The sequence below is a fragment of the Brachycentrus maculatus genome, unplaced genomic scaffold (assembly GCF_059751285.1).
Source record: "Brachycentrus maculatus isolate JH-2025_06_01 unplaced genomic scaffold, ASM5975128v1 h1tg000357l, whole genome shotgun sequence".
Lineage (NCBI taxonomy): Eukaryota > Metazoa > Arthropoda > Insecta > Trichoptera > Brachycentridae > Brachycentrus > Brachycentrus maculatus.
This window is the reverse complement of record NW_028281106.1, coordinates 583,025-604,081: the sequence shown is the minus strand read 5'-3', so window position 1 is coordinate 604,081 and position 21,057 is coordinate 583,025. Positions and strand designations below refer to the sequence as shown.

Sequence of the window (21,057 nt, the reverse complement as noted above, 5' to 3'; positions counted from 1 at the left end):
CTGTTACTTTCTTTAAATAAATAAAAATGCATTCATTGCATTAAAATCGGAATGTATGTACTTTCATTGACAAGGCAACACGCGAGGTAAACTGCTTTTAAAAATATATTAAGTACCTACCTACCTGCGTCGAGTGAAGATTACCTAAACAAAAGAATGACAAACGAGATTTAAAAGTCGTTCTTTCGATGGTCTGGATGGCCAATGATTGGCTGCTTCATATTGACTGAAAGTTGAAGAACACCCTTTACTGACGAACGTGTTCCGCTGTCGGAAATCCGGAAACCCATACGAAAATTAAAAAATCAGAATATTTTCCATTCAATAACGAATTTAAGCCTGTTGTATTGGTTTCGAGTATTCGGAATTCCGAGTGGAAGATTGTAAGCAAAAAATAAAATATTGAAAAAAATTATTTCACGCACCATATTTTATCATTCTCTCTAATTATTGTATTATATAATGTAATGTTATATTGTTAATGTAAATATTTTTTTAAATACCCTATTCCGAATTCGGAATCCAACAATATCGAATTCGGAAAACGGGCTTCGATTTTTTTTTTTAAAACGACAGTTGCTACGATTTTTTGCAACTAATCGATGAACCTGGTCAATCGAAATTAGAACGATTTTTTTTTCAGTCATAAAATAACAAGAAATTCTGTTTGAAGCTGTTCAAATTTCATGCTCAATATTTTTTTTAATTGTGAATAAAATTCCGAAGATTTGTCACATAATTAAATATTCAATGAATATTTTTATGATACAAAAAACTAACTATAGTGGTTAGTGCCATCAGTCGCTTTCGCAAAGGTAGGCAGAGAAAATAGAACGCGACACCAATCTGTCTTTTCAAACAATCTTCGCCTCTTCCCCATTCAATTACGACATTTTTTTATAAAATTGTTGATATTGTTACATTTCCTAGGAGAACAGTGAAATAAGGTGAAATTTATATTTCTAAAATATAAACGGATATTATTTGAAAGAGCATTTCACAGTATATTCATTTTTACTTTTCATATTATTTTGGTGGGACCCCTGAAGATCAAGATGATGTCCCCCCCTCCCATCTCCATTAGGTTGGTCGTCATGGAAAACTTTCCGAATACATATACTGAAAATATTATTTTTATAACCATCTACCGCTATTGTATCCACATTTAAAATAAAAAACATCTTTTATCTGTCTCCATTATCCATAATACTCGTAATGTATTTTTATTAATGTCACAATGTTTTGTAGGAAATAAAAACAATTATTTGGAATGATTTTTTTTTATATAAATATAAAACATAAATAACAAAAATTGTGTGTACAAAGCAGTTTTTTATATTAAAAAAGTCTTTTATGTAAAACATATAATACACAAGCAATAAAAAAGAGAAATGCAAAAAATATGACTATTTTGTCTGTGAATTCTCTCCTCCCATATTTCTTCAACAATTTGCCGGACTGGTTAATTGTTCCAGCTGTATTTTCCAGTTCATCTCTCGTACTCTGAAATGGAATGAATATTATGATGAATTATATACACACAAACTGATTTATAAGTTTTAAAGGGAACGCTGCTAAAAAAATAAACAAAGAATATGTTATTATTTTAGGTAAACAGCGTCTTAAAGAAAAAATTAAAATTAAAAATAAATAAAAAGGAGATAAAAAAGATGTATATAAATAATATACTTTTCTTCTTTAAACCTTTATCCGCACCCCAATGGTGCATAGGGCATTGCATCATATAAACGCAGTGTTATCTTGATCACATGAAGGAAAGGTGAACAGCCCCCCGCTTCAGGTACCAGTCCAGGGTAATATTGAATAAATATTAGAGTGAAAAAATCAATTATATTTAGGGACCTCCAGAACGGTAGCCGAGCTACGAGAATGGGACCATTAGACCTACGGAGGCGGAGGCTACTATTACGTAAAATATATTCTTTTTAATAAACAGATAATCAGAATGAATAAAATCCTTTTTAACCTAAATTGATTACCTTATTTTATCATATATCATAAACGATTGTCGATGTTAAAGACACTATGTTTTTCTAAAACAATATTATATAACTGAATATACCTGAACACCGGAGCTTGATGTCACGAGAGTGTCCAAAGTATCAGCACTTCTTTGTGTTGTATCGGCTAGGTGACGACTAATGGATAACAGCTGATCTGTCACACCTACAATTAAAAATATTGATTGACTTTGATATTTTGCTCCACAAATATAATGTACAAATTCACAGTAATAAAACAAGATCAAATGTGCAATATCGACAATGTTTTGTGTCAGATCATTTTTTTAACCTTTCCGGGAGTATGGACGTAAATGAACATCGGTGCGAATTTTCCTCAAAGGAGTATCGACGTTGATGAACGTCCAAGTCTATCTGTCAGTTGGTGTGATGTAATTTGTAAAGTAATGACAACTGTAGATATTTTTATTCAACTTTGTCATTAAATAAAACCTAGAGATAATTAGCTAAATTTTTTATTTAAATTATTTTACATAAGTTTTATCTTCATAATACAAAGATTTTATTTTTTAAAAAATACATATTTAATGTAAAAAAAACCCAATCCCCAGAGAAATCGGACAGACATAAATTATTGTACTCCTGGAAGATTAATTATTGGGTAAACCTTATGTTGCCTTGTTTTTTAAAGGAATAACCTGTAAAGCCTCTACTTTTTAAAAGCTTGTCTGCTGGTAGGATAGTAAAAATCTTCTTCTAGTAGTAATAGTTGTGCTCTGTCAGATTCTCCAGCATTAGAAATCACTCCGGCAAAGGCTTGACGGTCCTGCGCCGTCGGGAACAACTCCATCCCACTTATCCGGTCCAGTCGGGAATGTTGCGCAGCCATGATCTTAGCTTTCTGCCAGTTCGTTACAGTCCTTCTATCTTTCCCATCATGATTAAATGTAAAAGTGGTATTTCTCTCCACAAAATATGTGTAGTAAAGATAGGGAAGGTAAATGTGAAAAATACATCACAAACATCCAGACCAATTGAAAAGAAATCATAAACTAACTAACTAACCATTACCCCGCTTCCCGCAGGGGTAGGCAGAGAGAATCGAACGCCACACCACTCTGTCTTTGCAAACATTCTTCGCCTCTTCTACATTCATGCATCTCCTCATACATACCCGACGATTATTATGACTCCTGACCCGGCCGCTTTCAAGTATTTGACAAACCTGATTGTGCCAAGTTTTCCTCAGTCTTCCTTTGCTTCTTTTTCCAACTACATTCGCCTCATAAATTTGTTTAACCGTTTTTTCTTCACTCATACGTTCCACATACGTTTTTTGGAAAACAAATAATTCTTGAATTTATTTTGCAATTGGCGCGAATCGAACCTGCAATACTACTTTTGCAGTTGATCGTTTACCCGACTTTGCCATGGTGCCTGGCCGTGAAGTTATTAATGCGATTAGTTACCTGAAGACATTTTCAATAAGCTAGATTTGTCAGTTTTCTTTCTTTGTCGTACTTCTCCATCAGCCGACTTATATTCCAGGAGTTCCTCCTTCTGCGCCTTTTCAATAGCAAATGCACTCCCCAAATTAGCATGTTTGAATGCATGAAGAGAACTAAAAACATAAAATCAATTTTTAAGTATATTCTCCGCATTCAAGCAAGTTGCTGCTGGCAAATGTGATATTATTTTTTGACATCTCATCAAAGATGAAGAAGAATATGGAAGTCTGGGCATTTACGGGGCTTACGACCGTCATAGGCTGGTTTAAGTGATCACTTTACACACGTGTAACATTCACCAATTCTACCCATTATTGACAACCACACTACTCAAATTCTTGGATGTTCTATATATATGAACCCATTTAGAACCTTGTTCATGAATCACTAGAACTTCACTAGAGACATCTATTGGTGAGATGTAAAGAAGCTTTTTACTAAGCAGAAACTCTTATATTAACAATTATTGAACAAGGTTTCTAAATTGGTTCATATATATAGAACTTCCAAGAATTTGAGTAATGTGGTTGTCAATAATAATTTAGAAACCTTGTTCAATAATTGTTAATATTAGAGTTTCTGCTTAATTAAAAGCTTCTTTACATCTCACCAATAGATGTCTCTAGTGAAGTTCTAGTGATTCATGAACAAGGTTTCTAAATTGGTTCATATATATAGAACTTCCTAGAATTTGAGTAGTGTGGTTGTCAATAATGGGTAGAATTGGTGAATGTTACACGTGTGTAAAGTGATCACTTAAACCAGCCTATGACGGTCGTAAGCCCCGTAAATGCCCAGACTTCCATATTCTTCTTCATCTTTGATGAGATGTCAAAAAATAATATGAAAATAACTCCTGTAATTGGAGATAATCCAGATTTTGTGAACAAGTATTTGGACACACTCAAAATGTTGTAGGCTAATGTGATCATTTTCATCGGCCTATAGAACTAAACACCAAAACAAAAATTAATACTTGTGGCTATTTAACTTACAGATTGTAGTTAAAAGCTCATATGGATAATAAGACTGCTTTAACAAAAGTGATACATCGTTTTAAAACTTGACTTAACTCCAAACATGTATCATGATAGCAAAAGAAGTTCCAACCAAATCAGCATTATCTGAATGTGATAAGTGTAGAAAAATATATGGAAGTATCCTCTGAATATTGCTGATACAATGTAGATTTTTGTACAAAATGTAAGCAAGCAGTTTAAGGGTGATTTATTTTATTTATGTCATACATTATTTTTAGATAAATATTTAATTAAAAATCAAATAACCCACTATCCCCTCAGCAATAAGCAAATGCTAAGAAGTTCCTGATTGACCCACACTATCCTTCCTGCTCCCAACACATATCACTCACTCCTTTCAAAAACGTCATGTATCAAAAACCTTGATTTTTCAGGAGATCGTTTTTAAAGTTTAAAAACATAACAAAATGTATTAAAAATAAATATCAAGCCACTTATTGAACTTTTTACTGTGCAACAGATCGTTTAAGGTAAAACCTGAATGTTTTTTCTCCACTTGAAAAATAATGAGTATATTTTCAAAAATAATTAAACAATACCTTTTCTTCAAAATGCAAAAGCAACACTTTCTGCCCTGTAGTGGGTAAATATTTAGTTAAAAATATGCGGCTTTTGCTGGGATTTAGTACATTTTCTGGGCATTCCGAAAAACATGCACAACTGAAAATTGGCAATTTTTGATATATGACGTTGTTGAAAGGAGTGAGCGATATAATAATAAGCATGTTTAAACTAGAAGAAACAAAAATCCACTTAATGATCTTTAAACTTTGTACATAATTAGCAAGGTAAATAATAAATGCAGCTCCCATGTAAACTCCATTTTCACTGGTCCAATAATAAAAAGGCTTTGCTAAAAATGTGAATTTAGGCATTGCAGATGTCGAAATTAAGACTTAGATAAACCAATTTAAGATGAAAATTATGGAGACCATACATCATGAGAAAAGTTTGAATTACCAATTTCCAATAGAGGAGAAAAATATTTATTTTGGTTATATTACCTCGCAAGCTGTTGCCTATGTGACTCCACTTCTGCAGCAATCTTTTTGTCAAGATTATCTTTGGCAAACTGATCTAGCAAATCTATATCCTTACGAAGCTCCGTGATATATCCTCGTCCCTGACAGTTTAGAGCATTCAGTTCCTCTAATGATTCTCTGCAAGCAACGATATCCTATAAAATAAGTCATTATTTAATTAAATAACATAATTCAATTTAAAAAACACTTTTATTTTCAGTACGTAATATTTAAATACAACAATGAATTACTTGTATCAAGGCTTTCACTTGAAGATCGTGTTGGACCAAATTTTGGCGAACCATTTCAATCGAAATGACGTTTCCTTTTTTAATCATTTTGACGCGAATAGTAATCAACTCTGTTTATGAATATGATAAATATTTTTCACTAAATAAGAAACATTCAACATAATTCATACGTCAACACAAATAAAATCGGCGCCGATCTACCAGACCTCCATTTTTTGACATTAATGTGACAGATAACTAAAATGTTGCAAGTATTATAATTATTAACGTACTTATTTTTTATTCTGGCAAGAATCAATTTGACGGATAAAAAAAGATGCAGCTGTTCCAGTTTTAAACATTTGTTTGGTTTCCTTCGGTTTGTTTGTGAGCATTTTGTTCACCTTTTCGCATGTGCGAATTGGTTAAATAAATCTCGATCGGATGTAAATCTTGACATAAACGTTGTAACCCAAATATAAACAAATATTTTTAAAGTTATTAGTTCTAAATTATTATTTTTATATAGTTGATAACGGGTTGATAAACAATAACGAAAATGTCGGAAAATGTTGAAACACAATTATTAGTGAGCTCTCCTATCTGGAAAAAGCCTGATGAAGTTATGCAATTACATCGATTAAAACGGAGAAAGAAAGCCTTACAGGTGAGTTAATAACAACATGAATTAATTCTAACTTTGTAGGACTGCATGCTCCTTTGTGTAACTCTAAACACGTTTTTTTCCGAGGAACCTTAGACAATATGAGAATTTAACTGTTAATTTTTTATTTATTTATGAATCTACTTTAATTCTTTTTAGTATTAAATGGCAGTAATAACATTTCATTTTCTTTTTAAATAATACAAATCCACATTTTTGACAATTCCCTCTAAAACCATCTGAAAAAAGATTTTTTAGTACGTACTGTAAATATTATTATTATTTTACTTCAATAAGTTATTGATTTTTATTCCTTATAACTATAATTACAAATTACCAAATATGATATAAGCACACCTTTTTCATTTGTGACCTTTGATATATATTAATTTCAATCAATCAATTTATTAATATTATAATAGAACAACAGCTGTATAGTTTTTTCCACTCGTTTCGTCATTACTGCCATCATTAGACTGGTATCACCAGTCTGATCATGTCAGTAACGACGAAACCCGATCCCTGGTCTAATGAAATAAAAGTGGAAAAAATTGTACAGTTATTGTTTTATTTTATAAAATGCAGTTTCACCAAGAAATGTTTGTATAAAACTTGAATTTATTTATCTCTCTCTGGTCTCAATCCTGCGGATTGGTCTGCAGCAATAGATAACATTTCCTTAGCCGTTCTAGTCTATTTTCCGAAACCCTCTTCAGCTCTTCATAAATCGAGCAGCCCATGTCTTTATAAGTTGCTTAGATATTCGCGGCGCGGACGTCCTCTGACGTTTATTCCCTCTAATGTTCCCTCTTTTATTATGTGGAGGAAACCCTCTTGTCTTAAAACGTGACCGATCCATTCGGCGCGTCTCTTGGAGATAGTCGCGAGTAGGTGCTTTCTATCTTCAATTAACTGTAGTACCTCGTCGTTGGAGATGTGGTCTCTCTAGTATATCCAGGGCGTTTTTCTATAGGTCCACATCTCGAACGCATTCAGCCTATTTATTTATTGATATTTCCAGTATAATATTTGCAGACACTAATTCTCACATTGTTTTTTCAGGAACGAATGAAACAGTCTTCTACTCAAAGTTGTCCAGATTTAACAAAAGTATTTGGAAATAGGAACCCAATCAATTTTAGCAGATTATTGGGGAGCGATAAACGGAAAAATCCATTTTCTAAGTACGTATATAAATAAATATAAATAATATGTAAATTCATATTATTTTTTGACATCTCATCAAAGACGAAGAAGAATATGAAAGTCTGGGCATTTATGGGGCTGACGACCGTCATAGGCTGGTTTAAGTGATCACTTTACACACGTGTAACGTTCACAAATTCTACCCATTATTGACATCCACACTATTCAAATTCTTGAATGTTCTAAATATATGAATTAATTTCGAAACATTTTTCTTGAATCATTAGAACTTGACTAGAGACATCTATTGGTGAGATGAAAAGATAATCCAGATTTTGTGAACAAGTATTTGGACACACTCAAAATGTTGTAAATATTGTACATTATTGCACATTTACTATTGATCAAGATACATTTTATTATTTCTGATTATGTATTTTATTATATTTGATTTTAGGTCAAATTTAGAACAAGATAAGAAAAAATTCTGTGAAACAAGTGATTGTAACAATAGTACACTAGATGAATCATCAGACTCGACATTATTTCAGTTATTGGCTTTATCCAATGCGAAAATTGATGTCGCCAGTGATGAAAAATTATCGACTTTCACTAATCTTCTGAATAAAATAAACAAAGAACAGACTACCTCGAAAGAAGTAAGTTTTGAGCTTCGCCTTCTTCTTATAACTCTTATCCGTACGCAATGGTGCATAGGGGACTGCATCGTTTATATTTATATATATTAGTAATGTTTTCTTGATTATTAAATACATAAAGAAAAAAATAATCAGCCCCATGCTTCAAGTACCAGACCCGGGGAATATTGAATAAATACTTTAGTGAAAAATTACTTATATTTTGACCCCCCTAAAAATCTAACAAAAATGCACTAACTACTAAACTATGAAGGTGAAAATTTTAATAGTTTTGCACAATGTATGATGAAATCTATTACGATTTATTTTTCGGCACCGTGATAGGGTAAAACTGATTATTTTAATAAAATAACAATATAACCCTTATCCGCACCCCAATGGTGCATAGGGCACTGCTTCATATAAACGCAGTGTTATCTTGATCGTTACACATGAAGAAAAGGTGATCACCCCTACGCTTCAGGTACCAGTCCAGGGTAATATTGAATAAATATTAAAGTGAAAAAATCACTTATATTTATTTGACCCCCCCTGGGAATCGAACCCGGGACCTCCAGAACGGTAGCCGAGCGTGCTGACCATTACACTACGGAGGCGGACTCGCTGATTATTTTACCTCTATATAATTAAGGATCATGAATCAACTAAAAACATGAATTAAGATGAGGCTAGCGATGTGTGACTGATGATAATTAGGTTCGGATAAGAGACAAAAATCATATTTGATTCCTCATACATAATGTTGCTTTTTTTCTAGATAATATCCAAGATAGCTGGCGAGAAAAATATCCCTGTAGACTGGTCACTAAAGACTAAAGTCCGGTTTATGTCTCCCAGACCTTTTGCTTGGAACCAAAAATTAAAAGCCAGCGAAGAAGCTTCTGGAATAACTGGGTAAAATTTTGTACCATTCCATCAATAGAATGGCATTTCATTTTGTAATGGTTTCAGTTTTATTTTCACGTGTTAACGAGAACATCTGTAGTTCTCGAAACTAGTCATGTTTACACTAACCACTTAATGCTTTGATTGAGCAGTGTTCGGGGACGGCGTATGTGTTGTATCGCGTCAGCCCGAGCACTGATTGCGTGTTTCCACTTTTACTTTGCGTTTTACTTTTAACTTTGCATTACATATAATAAACAACCGAACTGAGTTCGCCAGTTGCTACTTGATGCTTTTTATTGGAAATCTTCAATAAATTACCAATATTTATCTTTTTTATAATGATTTTCTTATTATTATAGTTAGACTTGTTTTATTTATTTTTTTTACATTATTATAAGTTTTTTCTTGCTTTTATTTTGTTTTTTGGAACAATTTTGAAATTTGTAAATTCTTTGAATAAAAAAAAATATCCTGATATTTTTCTTCTATTTTAGTGAAAAAAAGTCCGAGCATAAAGTGGTTAATAAACTCAAAAGTGGTCTTATACAAATATTTTATTTTATTTTATTTAAATCATGTTATTCCACCAATAATCAATAAATAATATTATCATTTAATGTTTTATTAAATAGAGCAATAATGATTTTCATGATGTATGTATCAATAGGAATAGTAATGAATAATAAATAATAAAATCTATGACTAAATTATTTACAAGTATCCTTCATTTATTCAAGTATCCACCACAGTGACCACTGAATATCAAATACAAGTTTTTCATTGTTGTTAGTTTTGTTCGTTGCTTGGATACATCAAGTTCGTGCACATTGGACACTTCACACCACGCTCGTTTCCACCAAAACTGTCTATACTGGCAACATCCAAGCCTCCCGTGGGTGAATCTCTTCCCTCGCACTTCCGGGAGAGTTGCCGTCAAGAACTTCATAGTTGCCAATGATGAAATAAGAGACGCCCTTCACACACAATGGACAGAAAGCTTCAGATCCTTATTCCAAGTATGTCAATTTGTATTTTGATTAATTAAATTGTGTGCCGTTGTGAGATGACTATTTAGTCACTTTCACTCAATACATACAAACAAGACCTCAAGAGATGGAATATGTAATCTTTATAATATAACAAAGTTCATAGCCATATATCTCATTGTATACAAAATACCCCTTGTTTTATAATAATCCCATTGCAGAATGTATATTGAATTACAACATTTTGAGTGTGTCCAAATCTGGATTATCTCCAATTATAGTAGTTAATTTTCATATTATCCTTTTTGACATCTCAACATAGATGAAGAAGGATATGGAAGTCGGGACATTTACTATAATGTCTGAACATGGAAGTCTGGGCATTTATATTTTCTAGCGTTTCCCATGTATGTGATTATAATCCAAGTAAGTGATGCGTGTTCCATTCGGTTTTTAATTAAACTCATTGTATTTTCCAGCTTGTTCGCGCCAGACAGTGTCCTTACTTCTATGTCTGTTCGAACACTTTCACATGCCTGTTTCAAGCAGCAGGAATCGGTGGGCAGGTGGAGACGTGTGCATATCTCTCACCATCAACCAGAGGTCTTAGGCAAACTCTTCAACAAGAAGGTAAGCACTTATTTAAATAAATAAACAAGTTAAACACTTTTTTTATTCATTTAATACTTTTGTTATTAACCTTCCCCTCCCAGTGATATGTAATTACTACAACTCGACTTTTAAAATGAGAATATCAATATAAAATACAGTAGATACAGGCTCAGAATTTTTGTATTCCTCCGTAATGTAATTATGTATTATGTACACGAAAGTATTATAATACATATAAAGTTTACAACATTTTGAGTGTGTCCAAATACTTGTTCACAAAATCTGGATTATCTCCAATTACAGGAGTTATTTTCATATTATTTTTTGACATCTCATCAAAGATGAAGAAGAATATGGAAGTCTGGGCATTTACGGGGCTTACGACCGAAGAGTTTCTGCTTAATAAAAAGCTTCTTTACATCTCACCAATAGATGTCTCTAGTGAAGTTCTAGTGATTCATGAACAAGGTTTCTAAATTGGTTCATATATATAGAATTTGAGTAGTGTGGTTGTCGATAATGGGTAGAATTGGTGAATGTTACACGTGTGTAAAGTGATCACTTAAACCAGCCTATGACGGTCGTAAGCCCCGTAAATGCCCAGACTTCCATATTCTTCTTCATCTTTGATGAGATGTCAAAAAATAATACATATAAAGTTATTCATTTAAAATAAAATCAAAAATACACAAACGTCTCTCTGTGTGTTCGTGCGTGTTGTGGTTTGTGTATACGCACATATCGTAGCGTGTTTACTGCGCCAGTAGTGCCCAGATCGTCTAACGCGGCGGTTGTGTCGCTACGCTAGCTATTGCGGCTACTTGCGATGTATTTTTTTCTCATTTTCAGATACTTACCAGAGCTAACATTACAAAATTGCTACATTTCAACTTCAATTATGGTCAATAAAAGCAACATTTACGAAAAACTAACTAGCTAACTAACCATCACGCCGCTTCTCCGCAGGGGTAGGCAGAGAGAATCGAACGCCACACCACTCTGTCTTTGCAAACATTCTTCGCCTCTTCTACATTCATGCATCTCCTCATACATACCCGACGATTATTACGACTCCTGACCCGGCCGCTTTCAAGTATTTGTCATACCTGATTGTGCCAGATTTTCCTCGGTCTTCCTCTGCTTCTTTTTCCAACTACATTCGCCTCATAAGTTTGTTTAACCGTTCTTTCCTCACTCATACGTTCCACATGTCCAAACCATCTCAACACACCTTTCCTAATTTTATCGATAATACTTATTTCAGCCTTGCATTCTTTTCTTATTTCATCATTCGAACATTTATCAAACATCGTTTTGCCACACATTCGTCTGAGGGATCGCATTTCGACTGCATTCAGTCTGCTTTCATCCTTCTTTTGCCAACTCCATGCTTCGCTTCCATACATATGGGTTGGAACCAGAACTCCGTTGTGTACTGCCAGTTTAGCTTTCGCTGATAGATTTTTATTTGCTAAAACTGATTTTAGTGCACCATTCACTCTTTTCCCAGCATTCACTCTCCTTTCCATGTCTTTATCAATCTTTCCATCCCTAGAAACATTTAGGAATATTCACGTTTTTCCCATTTTTAACTACATTTTTATATGGTGTACAAAATACATATCACCATTGCGGGCGGAAGTTTTTAGCACCATAAGGGAAAGAATAATGATCAATTTTATGTGTTTTTATTAAATATTTGTAGAAATTGAGTTCACCATGCCCATGAGAAAGAATTACACCAAACGAAAATCGGATGAATCGAATTCCACACAAGTGAATAGTGAAGAAAGAGGGGAAGGAGATGGTCCGAAGAACTCTTCGTTCGACAGCTGCTACGACACGATGGACAACACCAACGGCCACTCTCCGCCAGCTACCGGAACCGGAGACCAAGGAAATAAGGATAAAGACGATGCATCGGGAGATGAAGATGATATGGAGTCTGAACAGTGGCTGCAGAGTTTGGGCGTTGCCGAAGATGAAATTAAGAAAATTCAATATTCTCAAGTAAGTTTCTTTTAATCCTTTGTAATCAAGTATTTCCTCTTGTTCAACGCCCAATTAGGTTGACGCAGTAATTGCTTGAAGCCAATGTGATCAGTACTGTACTCCAGGTTCTTAATCCTTGCCCAATTTGCATGTTCCACATACGGGCAAAAAAAATGGTTCTTTTGCAGATTTGCCCGTACCTGGAACAGGCACCCCGACGAAGAAATACCTCAAATTCATTTTACCATATTATTTTATGAGGTAATTGAATGTGGAGATGAGCTTAACAGTGATTTTTAACGCCCAAAGTTAATTTTTATTTTATTTTTAAAAGAATACAATATCCAATAGCATATTTTTACAATAATTAAGAAAACACTTGAGTTTATTAATGACTACTAGTTTCAGAAGCTAGACTTCCATCATCACGTCTGAATAATAACTTATTATTCAGACCTGACGATGGAACATTAATAAACTCAAGTGGTATAAAAACAAGTGTTTTCTTAATCATTGTGACATGTCTTACCACAAAGTAAATGCCGAAACAATAAATAAAATAGCATATTTTTAAATGTATTTACTATTTTGTGCTCCTACAAATAGGGAATACAAATGTAAAATTTTATTTAAAAAAAAAAACAGCTAACAAAACAACAAAAGTACTCTAAAAATAATGATTAAAAATAGTAACACGCCAAAATAACAAAAAACAAAGTAACAAAAAAATCTATTAACAATTAAATATCTTCATAGCAATTTGAGAAAAACATTAGACACAATGCATGTCTTTTCTTGTACCGAATATATTTTTTTATTTTTAAGCAACGACCCTGCTTTGCGGAGAATCAGGTCGTCACCAGTATGGAAATAAATTATTGTTTTAATATTGTTTGTTAACTGTTCTTGTCAGATCCGAAAGACAAATGTAACAGAGAGCCAAATCGATAGCGGTGAAGAGTCCCTAATATTCATTCACGGTGTGGATGCGCAAGCCCTCTTCAACTTCCTACTGAACTGCAAGTCATCCATTCCGGCCACAGGACCTTTTGGTGGGATCCCACCGACCCTGCTCGCCCCTACCGCCTTCCAAGGCGGCACTCTACAGCCCTTGAAGGTAACTTGACAAGAGAAACTACAGAAAATACTATTTTTCTTCTCTCTCTTAGTCCTCATTACTGAGGGTTGTGACCGTTGTGGAAGCAATGACTCTTCTCCAGTTATCCCTTGATACTTTACTACTAAACAATGAAAATACCATACAAATAATACATCATTTTCGCTATTTTCAAAGTACAGGCCTCAAGCCGTACCTGTGTAGACCTGAATGAAACTGAAGTTTCCCAAAATATTTTTTTTTTCAAATAGTTCTTTCTGTTTTAAGTATCTTCGGTTCTAATTCATTCAGCGGGACCACTTAGGAAGGAATTATTTAATATTTTTATATGAATATCACGTACCAATCTTTTTGTTAATGTTTAAACTATATCTACACAAATATCAAAATTCGTCGCCAGCCTAACCTAACCTAACCTAAGGCTGAGATTTTTTAGCTTTTACGCTTTTTATGCAAAAATGGTCCATTTAAAATTTAGTGGACATTGCAAGGGTGAAAACAATAGGTTGGTACAAATAATGAATTTATATTTTTCACTAAAAATAAATTATTTGGGTATATTATTGACAATATCGATTATGACGCTGCAACATAATCAACTACATATGTACTCAACTGCCAAAATACACTGGCGTCATCGTCAGTATATTGACGGCCGTGCTTTTGGCAGAGTATGCCAGAGTCAACGGTTAAGATATTTTGTGAACATAAATAAATTGTTTATAATTATGAAGGAAAAAAAACTTATTTTAGACAATGTAAGTCGACGATGGAGTGTCGGGTTGTGGTCCCGTGGACTCTTGAGTCAGTTTCTTGGTTCAAACCCACTCTATCGTAATTTGATTCTAACCTATTTCTAATAATGAGCCGCTTATGCCCACAGAAATAATATTAAATTGAAGCATTTTTTTAAATAATAAAAACACAAATATCTTTTATTTTAAAATAATAAGATCTATTTTTATTAATTCATTCACAATAAGAGAAATAAGACATCACTAAGAAATCATGTTCTTTTTAGGTTCGTGAAAGCATCGTCCATTCAGAAGGCGGTAAATACTACTCCGTGGAACTGCGAGGGCCCATTCTCCCAACCACGGTGCACTCTCTCTGTACTCTACTTCAGAGCAACTCTAATTCATTCAGCGGGACGTTTGCAAACCTCCAGCATACTGTGGCCTTCACCAAAGCAGCTAAAATTATGGCAGATGGTAATAAAACAACGCTTTATTAGTTTTTATCAACAGTTTTTAACCTTTTAACCGCCTTCACTTTGTTCCTGAGAGACGCCCGTGCGCGGCGGTATTTTGCCGGTTTTTAAATGATTACTTTTATCATGTATTTAATTAAGAAACGATTTATTTTCCTAAAAAAAAACGTTCAATGGGATTCATTGTGCCTTTTTGGTACTCCATAATACACTCGTGTCACATTATTCTTGAAATATATCGTAATATAAACAAATATGATCCTAAGATAAATAAATCAAAGCACGCATCGTGTGTCACTCTTACCCACTGGCGATGCGTAGCGTCGAGAGTGAGACAGATATAGGGCATGATTATGGCGCGGACTAATTACCGACCGCAAGAAAAATCAGGGATCTGTCCTTTTATTTATCCTTGTGATGTTACAAATTATTAGTCAGATATTTCAACAGATGTCATAAGGCCAAGGATTGACGCATTATTTTATCCAAAGTTCCACACCACGAAAAAATCCCTCCAAGTTGAACTGAGGTTCGAAACATGGAGTAAAGTAAAAACACAAACGCTTATGTCAGCCGCGTACAGGGAATGTTTTGTGAAAATACATACGGTTATGCGAGCCGCGTGGATCCGGTTAATGTAATCCGCTGTGTTATCGTTCATTTGCTGCGGCAACGAAATAATACCAATAATAATAATACCAATAATACCAATAATACCAAGCTATCGTTGCAGAAAATTGCATAATGTGGTAAACTGAGGTCTAGATCTCATTGCCTAGATTTAGTAGATTCTTTTGTGTATACCACATGTATACCACTCTCATATGATAACATGTGTATAAATAAAGATGTAAATATTTGTCTGTTCAAAATATCCGGAAATATTTCACTGATTGTATTAGAATTTCGACACAATGTGGCATCTATCTATATAAAGTTCAAATTTTATTATTCAAAATCTTAAATCTCTTAAAGTAAATCACCGAAAACATTGAAATTTTGCCACTATATTTTATTATACACGACAGGTACTTGCAACATCTGAGCGTCATCTGTTAAACGTAATAGCAAGACATATACAATCCTAAACATTGCTCATGGCAATCTGCATCTTGAAAGTTCTGTCTTTTTCAATGTTTTTATTGCATTACATTTTTCATAGATTTTCAATAAATTCATTGCTTCTCAAGCATTGTTAAATGAAACACATTAGAAATGTGTGCTTTCCATTTATTTTATTACTTTTCCATTTAACCAGACTGAGCCACAGCAACGCGCAGCCGGGTACAGCTATAGTATTATTATAAATATCCATTCTATAATTTGATTGATGCGGTTAATAAATTGCAGGCTATTTATAGATTTGGCGTTTAATTTGTTAAACTCCATTTTAATTTATATATTAAATATTAAAATCAAACACTGCTTTTTAAAGTCTACTAAAGTAGTAGTAGAGTCCGCCTTTGTAGTGTAATGGAAAGCTCGCTCAGCTATCATACTGGAGGTCCCGGGTTCGATTCCCAGCGGGGTCAAATAAATATAAGGGATTTTTTCACTCTAATATATATTCAATATCACCTTGCACTGGTACCTGAAGCGGAGGGCTGATCACCTTTCTTCATGTGTTAACAATCAAGATAATACTGCGTTTATATGATGCAGTGTCCTATGCACCATCAGGTTTGAAGTGAATTATTGATGTAAAAACAAAAAAAACCTTACATATAACTAAATTATTACTTTTTCAGGTGAAAAGTTGGCAGAAAACTCTGCAAACAAAATGCCAAGCGTGTTTGGGAGAGAGAACCTGTCTGATTGTGGGTTGAACCACGGCATGCTGGAGAGGTTCTGCTCAGCAGATCCCGTCGCTATGGATGTGCTGGACAGCCTTGCCTACTCGGAAGACAAATGTGTCTACACCTGGTCATGATCTTTCATCTAACTCAAACAATTATGTGTATATAAATTATGAAAATTAAACCAATTTATTAGATAGGCATTATCCATAAAATTAGGACACTAAGGACGGGTATTTTTTATGCACGCAGACCGCTGGGGACGGAATTTGATATTTATGTACATATAGTTAAGACCTTAATAAAGAGGTTGGTTTATAATATTTATATGAAAACATTGGATAATTCCTTCTTTTTTGCCTTTGAAATGAGGCCGGCACAGAAGGTAAAAATACCCTTCCCGTCCTTAAGCATCAACCGACCGAACGGGTAGAAATACCTTTTCCGTCCTTAGTGTGTTAATAAACTAGGCTGAGATAAGCATTATTGACAAAATTAAGAAAGGTGTGTTGAGATAGCTTGGGCATACGAGTGAATCAAGTGAAGAAATAACAGTAAACAAATATATCAGGCAATGTGGTTAGTAATAGAAGCAGAAAAAGACAGAGGAAAACTTGTCATGATCAAATATTTGAAATACTTTAAGGTGGTCAGGTCAGAAGTAGGAATAATAGCGGGTATGTATGAGGAGATCCATGAATGTAGAAAAGGCATGTTGGTGTAGCGCTCTATTCTCTCTGCCTACACTTGCGTGAAGAGGCGTAATGATTAGTAAGTTAGTTGGTTTTTTTGCTAATTATTCATTAATCTGTTTGTCCGCCTCTGTAGTATAGTGGTTAGTGTGTTTGGATACCACGCTGGAGGTCCCAAGTTCGATTCCCAGGGAGGTTAAAAAAATATGTGTTTTTTCACTCACTCATTTAATATTACCCCGAACTGGCACCTAAAGCAGGACTGATCACTTTGCTTGCCTTCTTATATAAACGACTGAATTGGTATTGCATCAATTTGATGCAGTGCCCTTTGGGTGCGGATAAGGGTCGGTGGTAGGTAATTAATCATTAGGATTGTGGTCACGTGTTTTAGGGTCATGGACAGTCAGAGGCTTTGGGTTCGAACCTCACCTGACCACAAGTCTGTTTCTATTTTCAAACTTAAGCCGCTAGCCTGACAATAGTGTTAAATTTTAATATTTGTGTACATTATGAGAATACAGATATCTCATTTTTATATGTATTAAAAAACAATTATTTAGGTACCAATTATTTTTAAACGATCTTTTAATTAATGCAATGCAATTGTTATATTTAAAGTATTTTTTAAATTGATGGTGTTTAATCGAAAATAAAGTAGGTACATATAAAAAAAATAGCATGCCAATCTTTCTACTTTCGATTTATTTCAGAGGTTGTGAAATCTGTGTTATGGAAAAAGTAAGGTGTGGTAAATTTTACTTGACTTTTATCTAGAAATGAACAAATACCTGTAAATATTTTTTTTATTATTATCTGTAACAATGACTTCCTGGCAACACGGATTGACAAAATGCCTAAAAGTTCAGATTTAAAGTTCATTTTATTGACATTTTAACCGCCCTACCCATATGAACATACGTGATACATACGTGAACCACTTTATTATTCTCCAAACACCACAAGCCCATCCCTTACGTTCAGGTACAAAAAAGTATACCCGCAACCATAGAAATGTTTGTAATAGGTCAGTTTTTTCCTACCGCCCTACGCATAAGAATACATCACGTCGCCCACTCCTTTCAAGAACGTCAAAAATCAAAAATTGTCAATTTTCAGTTGTGCGTGTTTTCGGAATGCCCAGAAAATGTACTATATCCCAGAAAAAAAGGCATATTTTTAACTTGAATATTTAATTATTTTTGACTGAAGAAAAGTATTGTTAAATTATTTTTTTTTAATAAACTAAATATTTTTCATTGTTGAAAAAACCATCAGGTTTTACCTAAAAAGATCTGTTGCACAGTAAAAAGTTCAGTAAGTGGCTTGATAATACATTGCATTATATTTTTAAACTTTAAAAACGTTCTCCTGAAAAATCAAGTTTTTTTATTTATGACGTTCTTGAAAGGAGTGAGCGATATGGCAATCGCTGGCTACCTTATTTGCAGAATATGTCGAGATTATGTTGATTGATATATTACATTAAATACAAAAAATATTCAACAGTTCAATTATTACAAGTAACTATCCAGCGACATCTTACGTCGAAAACCTCTGACTTGCAAAGGATATATGTAAAAAGGGTTGTAAATGGTTCTATGTATTGTTTTAATTTTTCTCTGATTAATAACTATTGTTATTTAGAAATCGTATGAAAAAAAAACCTGAGGATTTTGTTACCTACTTTTCGAATAACAACCCAAAAGTAAGGCGGCTAATTATCTATGCAGATGATTGTTCATAATAGAGGTTCTGGACTCTTGTCTTTTGTGGGATTATCGAAAAATTATTAATAATGGGAAAATGATGTCACACATGTAATCACAACACACATACAATTCTGTTAGGCACAAGGGGGCAATTCCACAAGCCGATAATTTATTGACTGTTTTCTTCTAATTCTGATAAGATTGATTTAGTTAAATATTTTTTACTGACCTTTCTTGCTGGAACTCATACAGCATAAATCAATATCATTTAACACAGCATGCAAACAATACTACCCTTCACCACCGTAGCACCATTTACACACTCAAAACTACACAAAATGTCTAACACATGCGATTTTTGGTCGACCCGAAGACCAACATGCACTATAGTTTCGCATGTCTGCAACGCATGTCTGTATTGAAAACTATAGTGCATGTTGGTCTTCGGGTCGACCAAAAATCGCATGTGTTAGACATTTTGTGTAGTTCTGAGTGTGTAAATGGTGCTATGGTGGTGAAGGGTAGTATTGTTTGCATGCTGTGGTAGTGATTGTCCTGACGAAGAGACGGGTACGTCTCAAAACCGGTAGACGTGAAAATCTCGGTGAGTGGTTATATACTAATTTTATTAACATTTTTGTAAAAAAATAAATAACCACAAAGTAAATGCTTTAAATATTAATAATGTTGAGAATACAATATCATTTATTTTATGTTTACAATTTTTTTTTTTAATTCTCAATATCTAGAGATTTTCCAACAGGTTTAAAAATTTATACTTAACAGTTGAACACAAAAAATACTGGTGTTTATCTTAATTTATACTTCAATCATTGATCTCATATTTGGCAGGTTTATACATTATCTTATCCTTGTTTGTCATTTCGAAATTGACTTCAATATTAGTATTAGATCATCGTAATAATGCATGTTGTTATGGAAATATTTAAGACGTTTTAACTGTATATAGTGTTACCATTATTTTTATTAAATCTTATTTATTTGTATGAAATATAGTGTGTCCAAAAAAACCTGTTTCTTGATTTTCCGTAACCTATAATTCATTCATTCAAACACATGGTGCATAGGGCACTGCATCATATAAACGCAGTGTTATCTTGATCGTTAACACGTGAAGGAAAGGTGATCAGCCCTCCGCTTCAGGTACCACTCCAGGGTAATATTGAATAAATATTTAAGTGAAAAATCACTTATATTCATTAGACCCCCCTCTGGGAATCGAACCCGGGACCACCAGTATGGTAGCCGAGCGTGCTGACCTACGGAGGCGGACAATAATGTAACAACAAAAATGTTTTTTAAAAAAAACACATTGTTTGCGGTAAATGCTCAAAAGCATCTTTTACATACTGTTGGTAGAGAACGGGAGACGCTTATAAACATTCTATTTGCTTACTTATGGTAGAGTGTGACAGACGCCAAAAAAGCATTGTACAGATCGGAATTGGGTCTGCGGTTACTTGTGATAAGTATACTAAGGGTTTGGGTGACTGTCTCAGCATTATTAAGGTTGGGATTGTTGAAAAAACTGTCTGACAACAATGTGTTAACATTAGATGATCCCATTTTTTTCGTTTCCTGAATAAAGCCTTTGTCCGCCTCGGTAGTGTAGTGGTCGGCGCATTTGTCTACCATGCTGGAGGTTCGATTAAAAATAAATACAAATAAAGCAATTTTTCATTTAATTATTAATTTAATATAACCTTGGTGTGGTTACAGAAGCATAGGGCTGATCATCTTTCCTTCATATATTTAACAATCAAGATTACACTACTTTTAT

At 33.8% G+C, this 21,057-nt stretch overlaps 2 protein-coding genes across 2 annotated transcripts; one reads left to right on the top strand and one right to left on the bottom strand.

The window, feature by feature from the left end:
- Positions 1–1,264: 1,264 nt before the first annotated feature.
- Positions 1,265–6,056, bottom strand: Sec20 (vesicle transport protein Sec20). The gene is made up of 5 exons (XM_088269568.1): positions 5,804–6,056; positions 5,535–5,707; positions 3,452–3,603; positions 2,084–2,187; positions 1,265–1,503 (listed from the first exon to the last, which is right to left on the bottom strand). The coding sequence occupies exons 1-5, from the start codon at positions 5,888–5,890 to the stop codon at positions 1,339–1,341; spliced, it is 681 nt and encodes a 226-aa protein (XP_088125694.1). The 5' UTR covers positions 5,891–6,056; the 3' UTR covers positions 1,265–1,338.
- A 90-nt stretch (positions 6,057–6,146) lies between these two features.
- Positions 6,147–17,347, top strand: hd (humpty dumpty). Its single transcript, XM_088269578.1, has 10 exons — positions 6,147–6,449; positions 7,509–7,630; positions 8,050–8,251; positions 9,009–9,145; positions 9,930–10,155; positions 10,605–10,755; positions 12,443–12,747; positions 13,643–13,846; positions 14,868–15,057; positions 16,805–17,347. Exons 1-10 carry the CDS (start codon positions 6,342–6,344, stop codon positions 16,984–16,986), a joined length of 1,827 nt encoding a protein of 608 aa, XP_088125704.1. The 5' UTR covers positions 6,147–6,341; the 3' UTR covers positions 16,987–17,347.
- Positions 17,348–21,057: the final 3,710 nt, after the last annotated feature.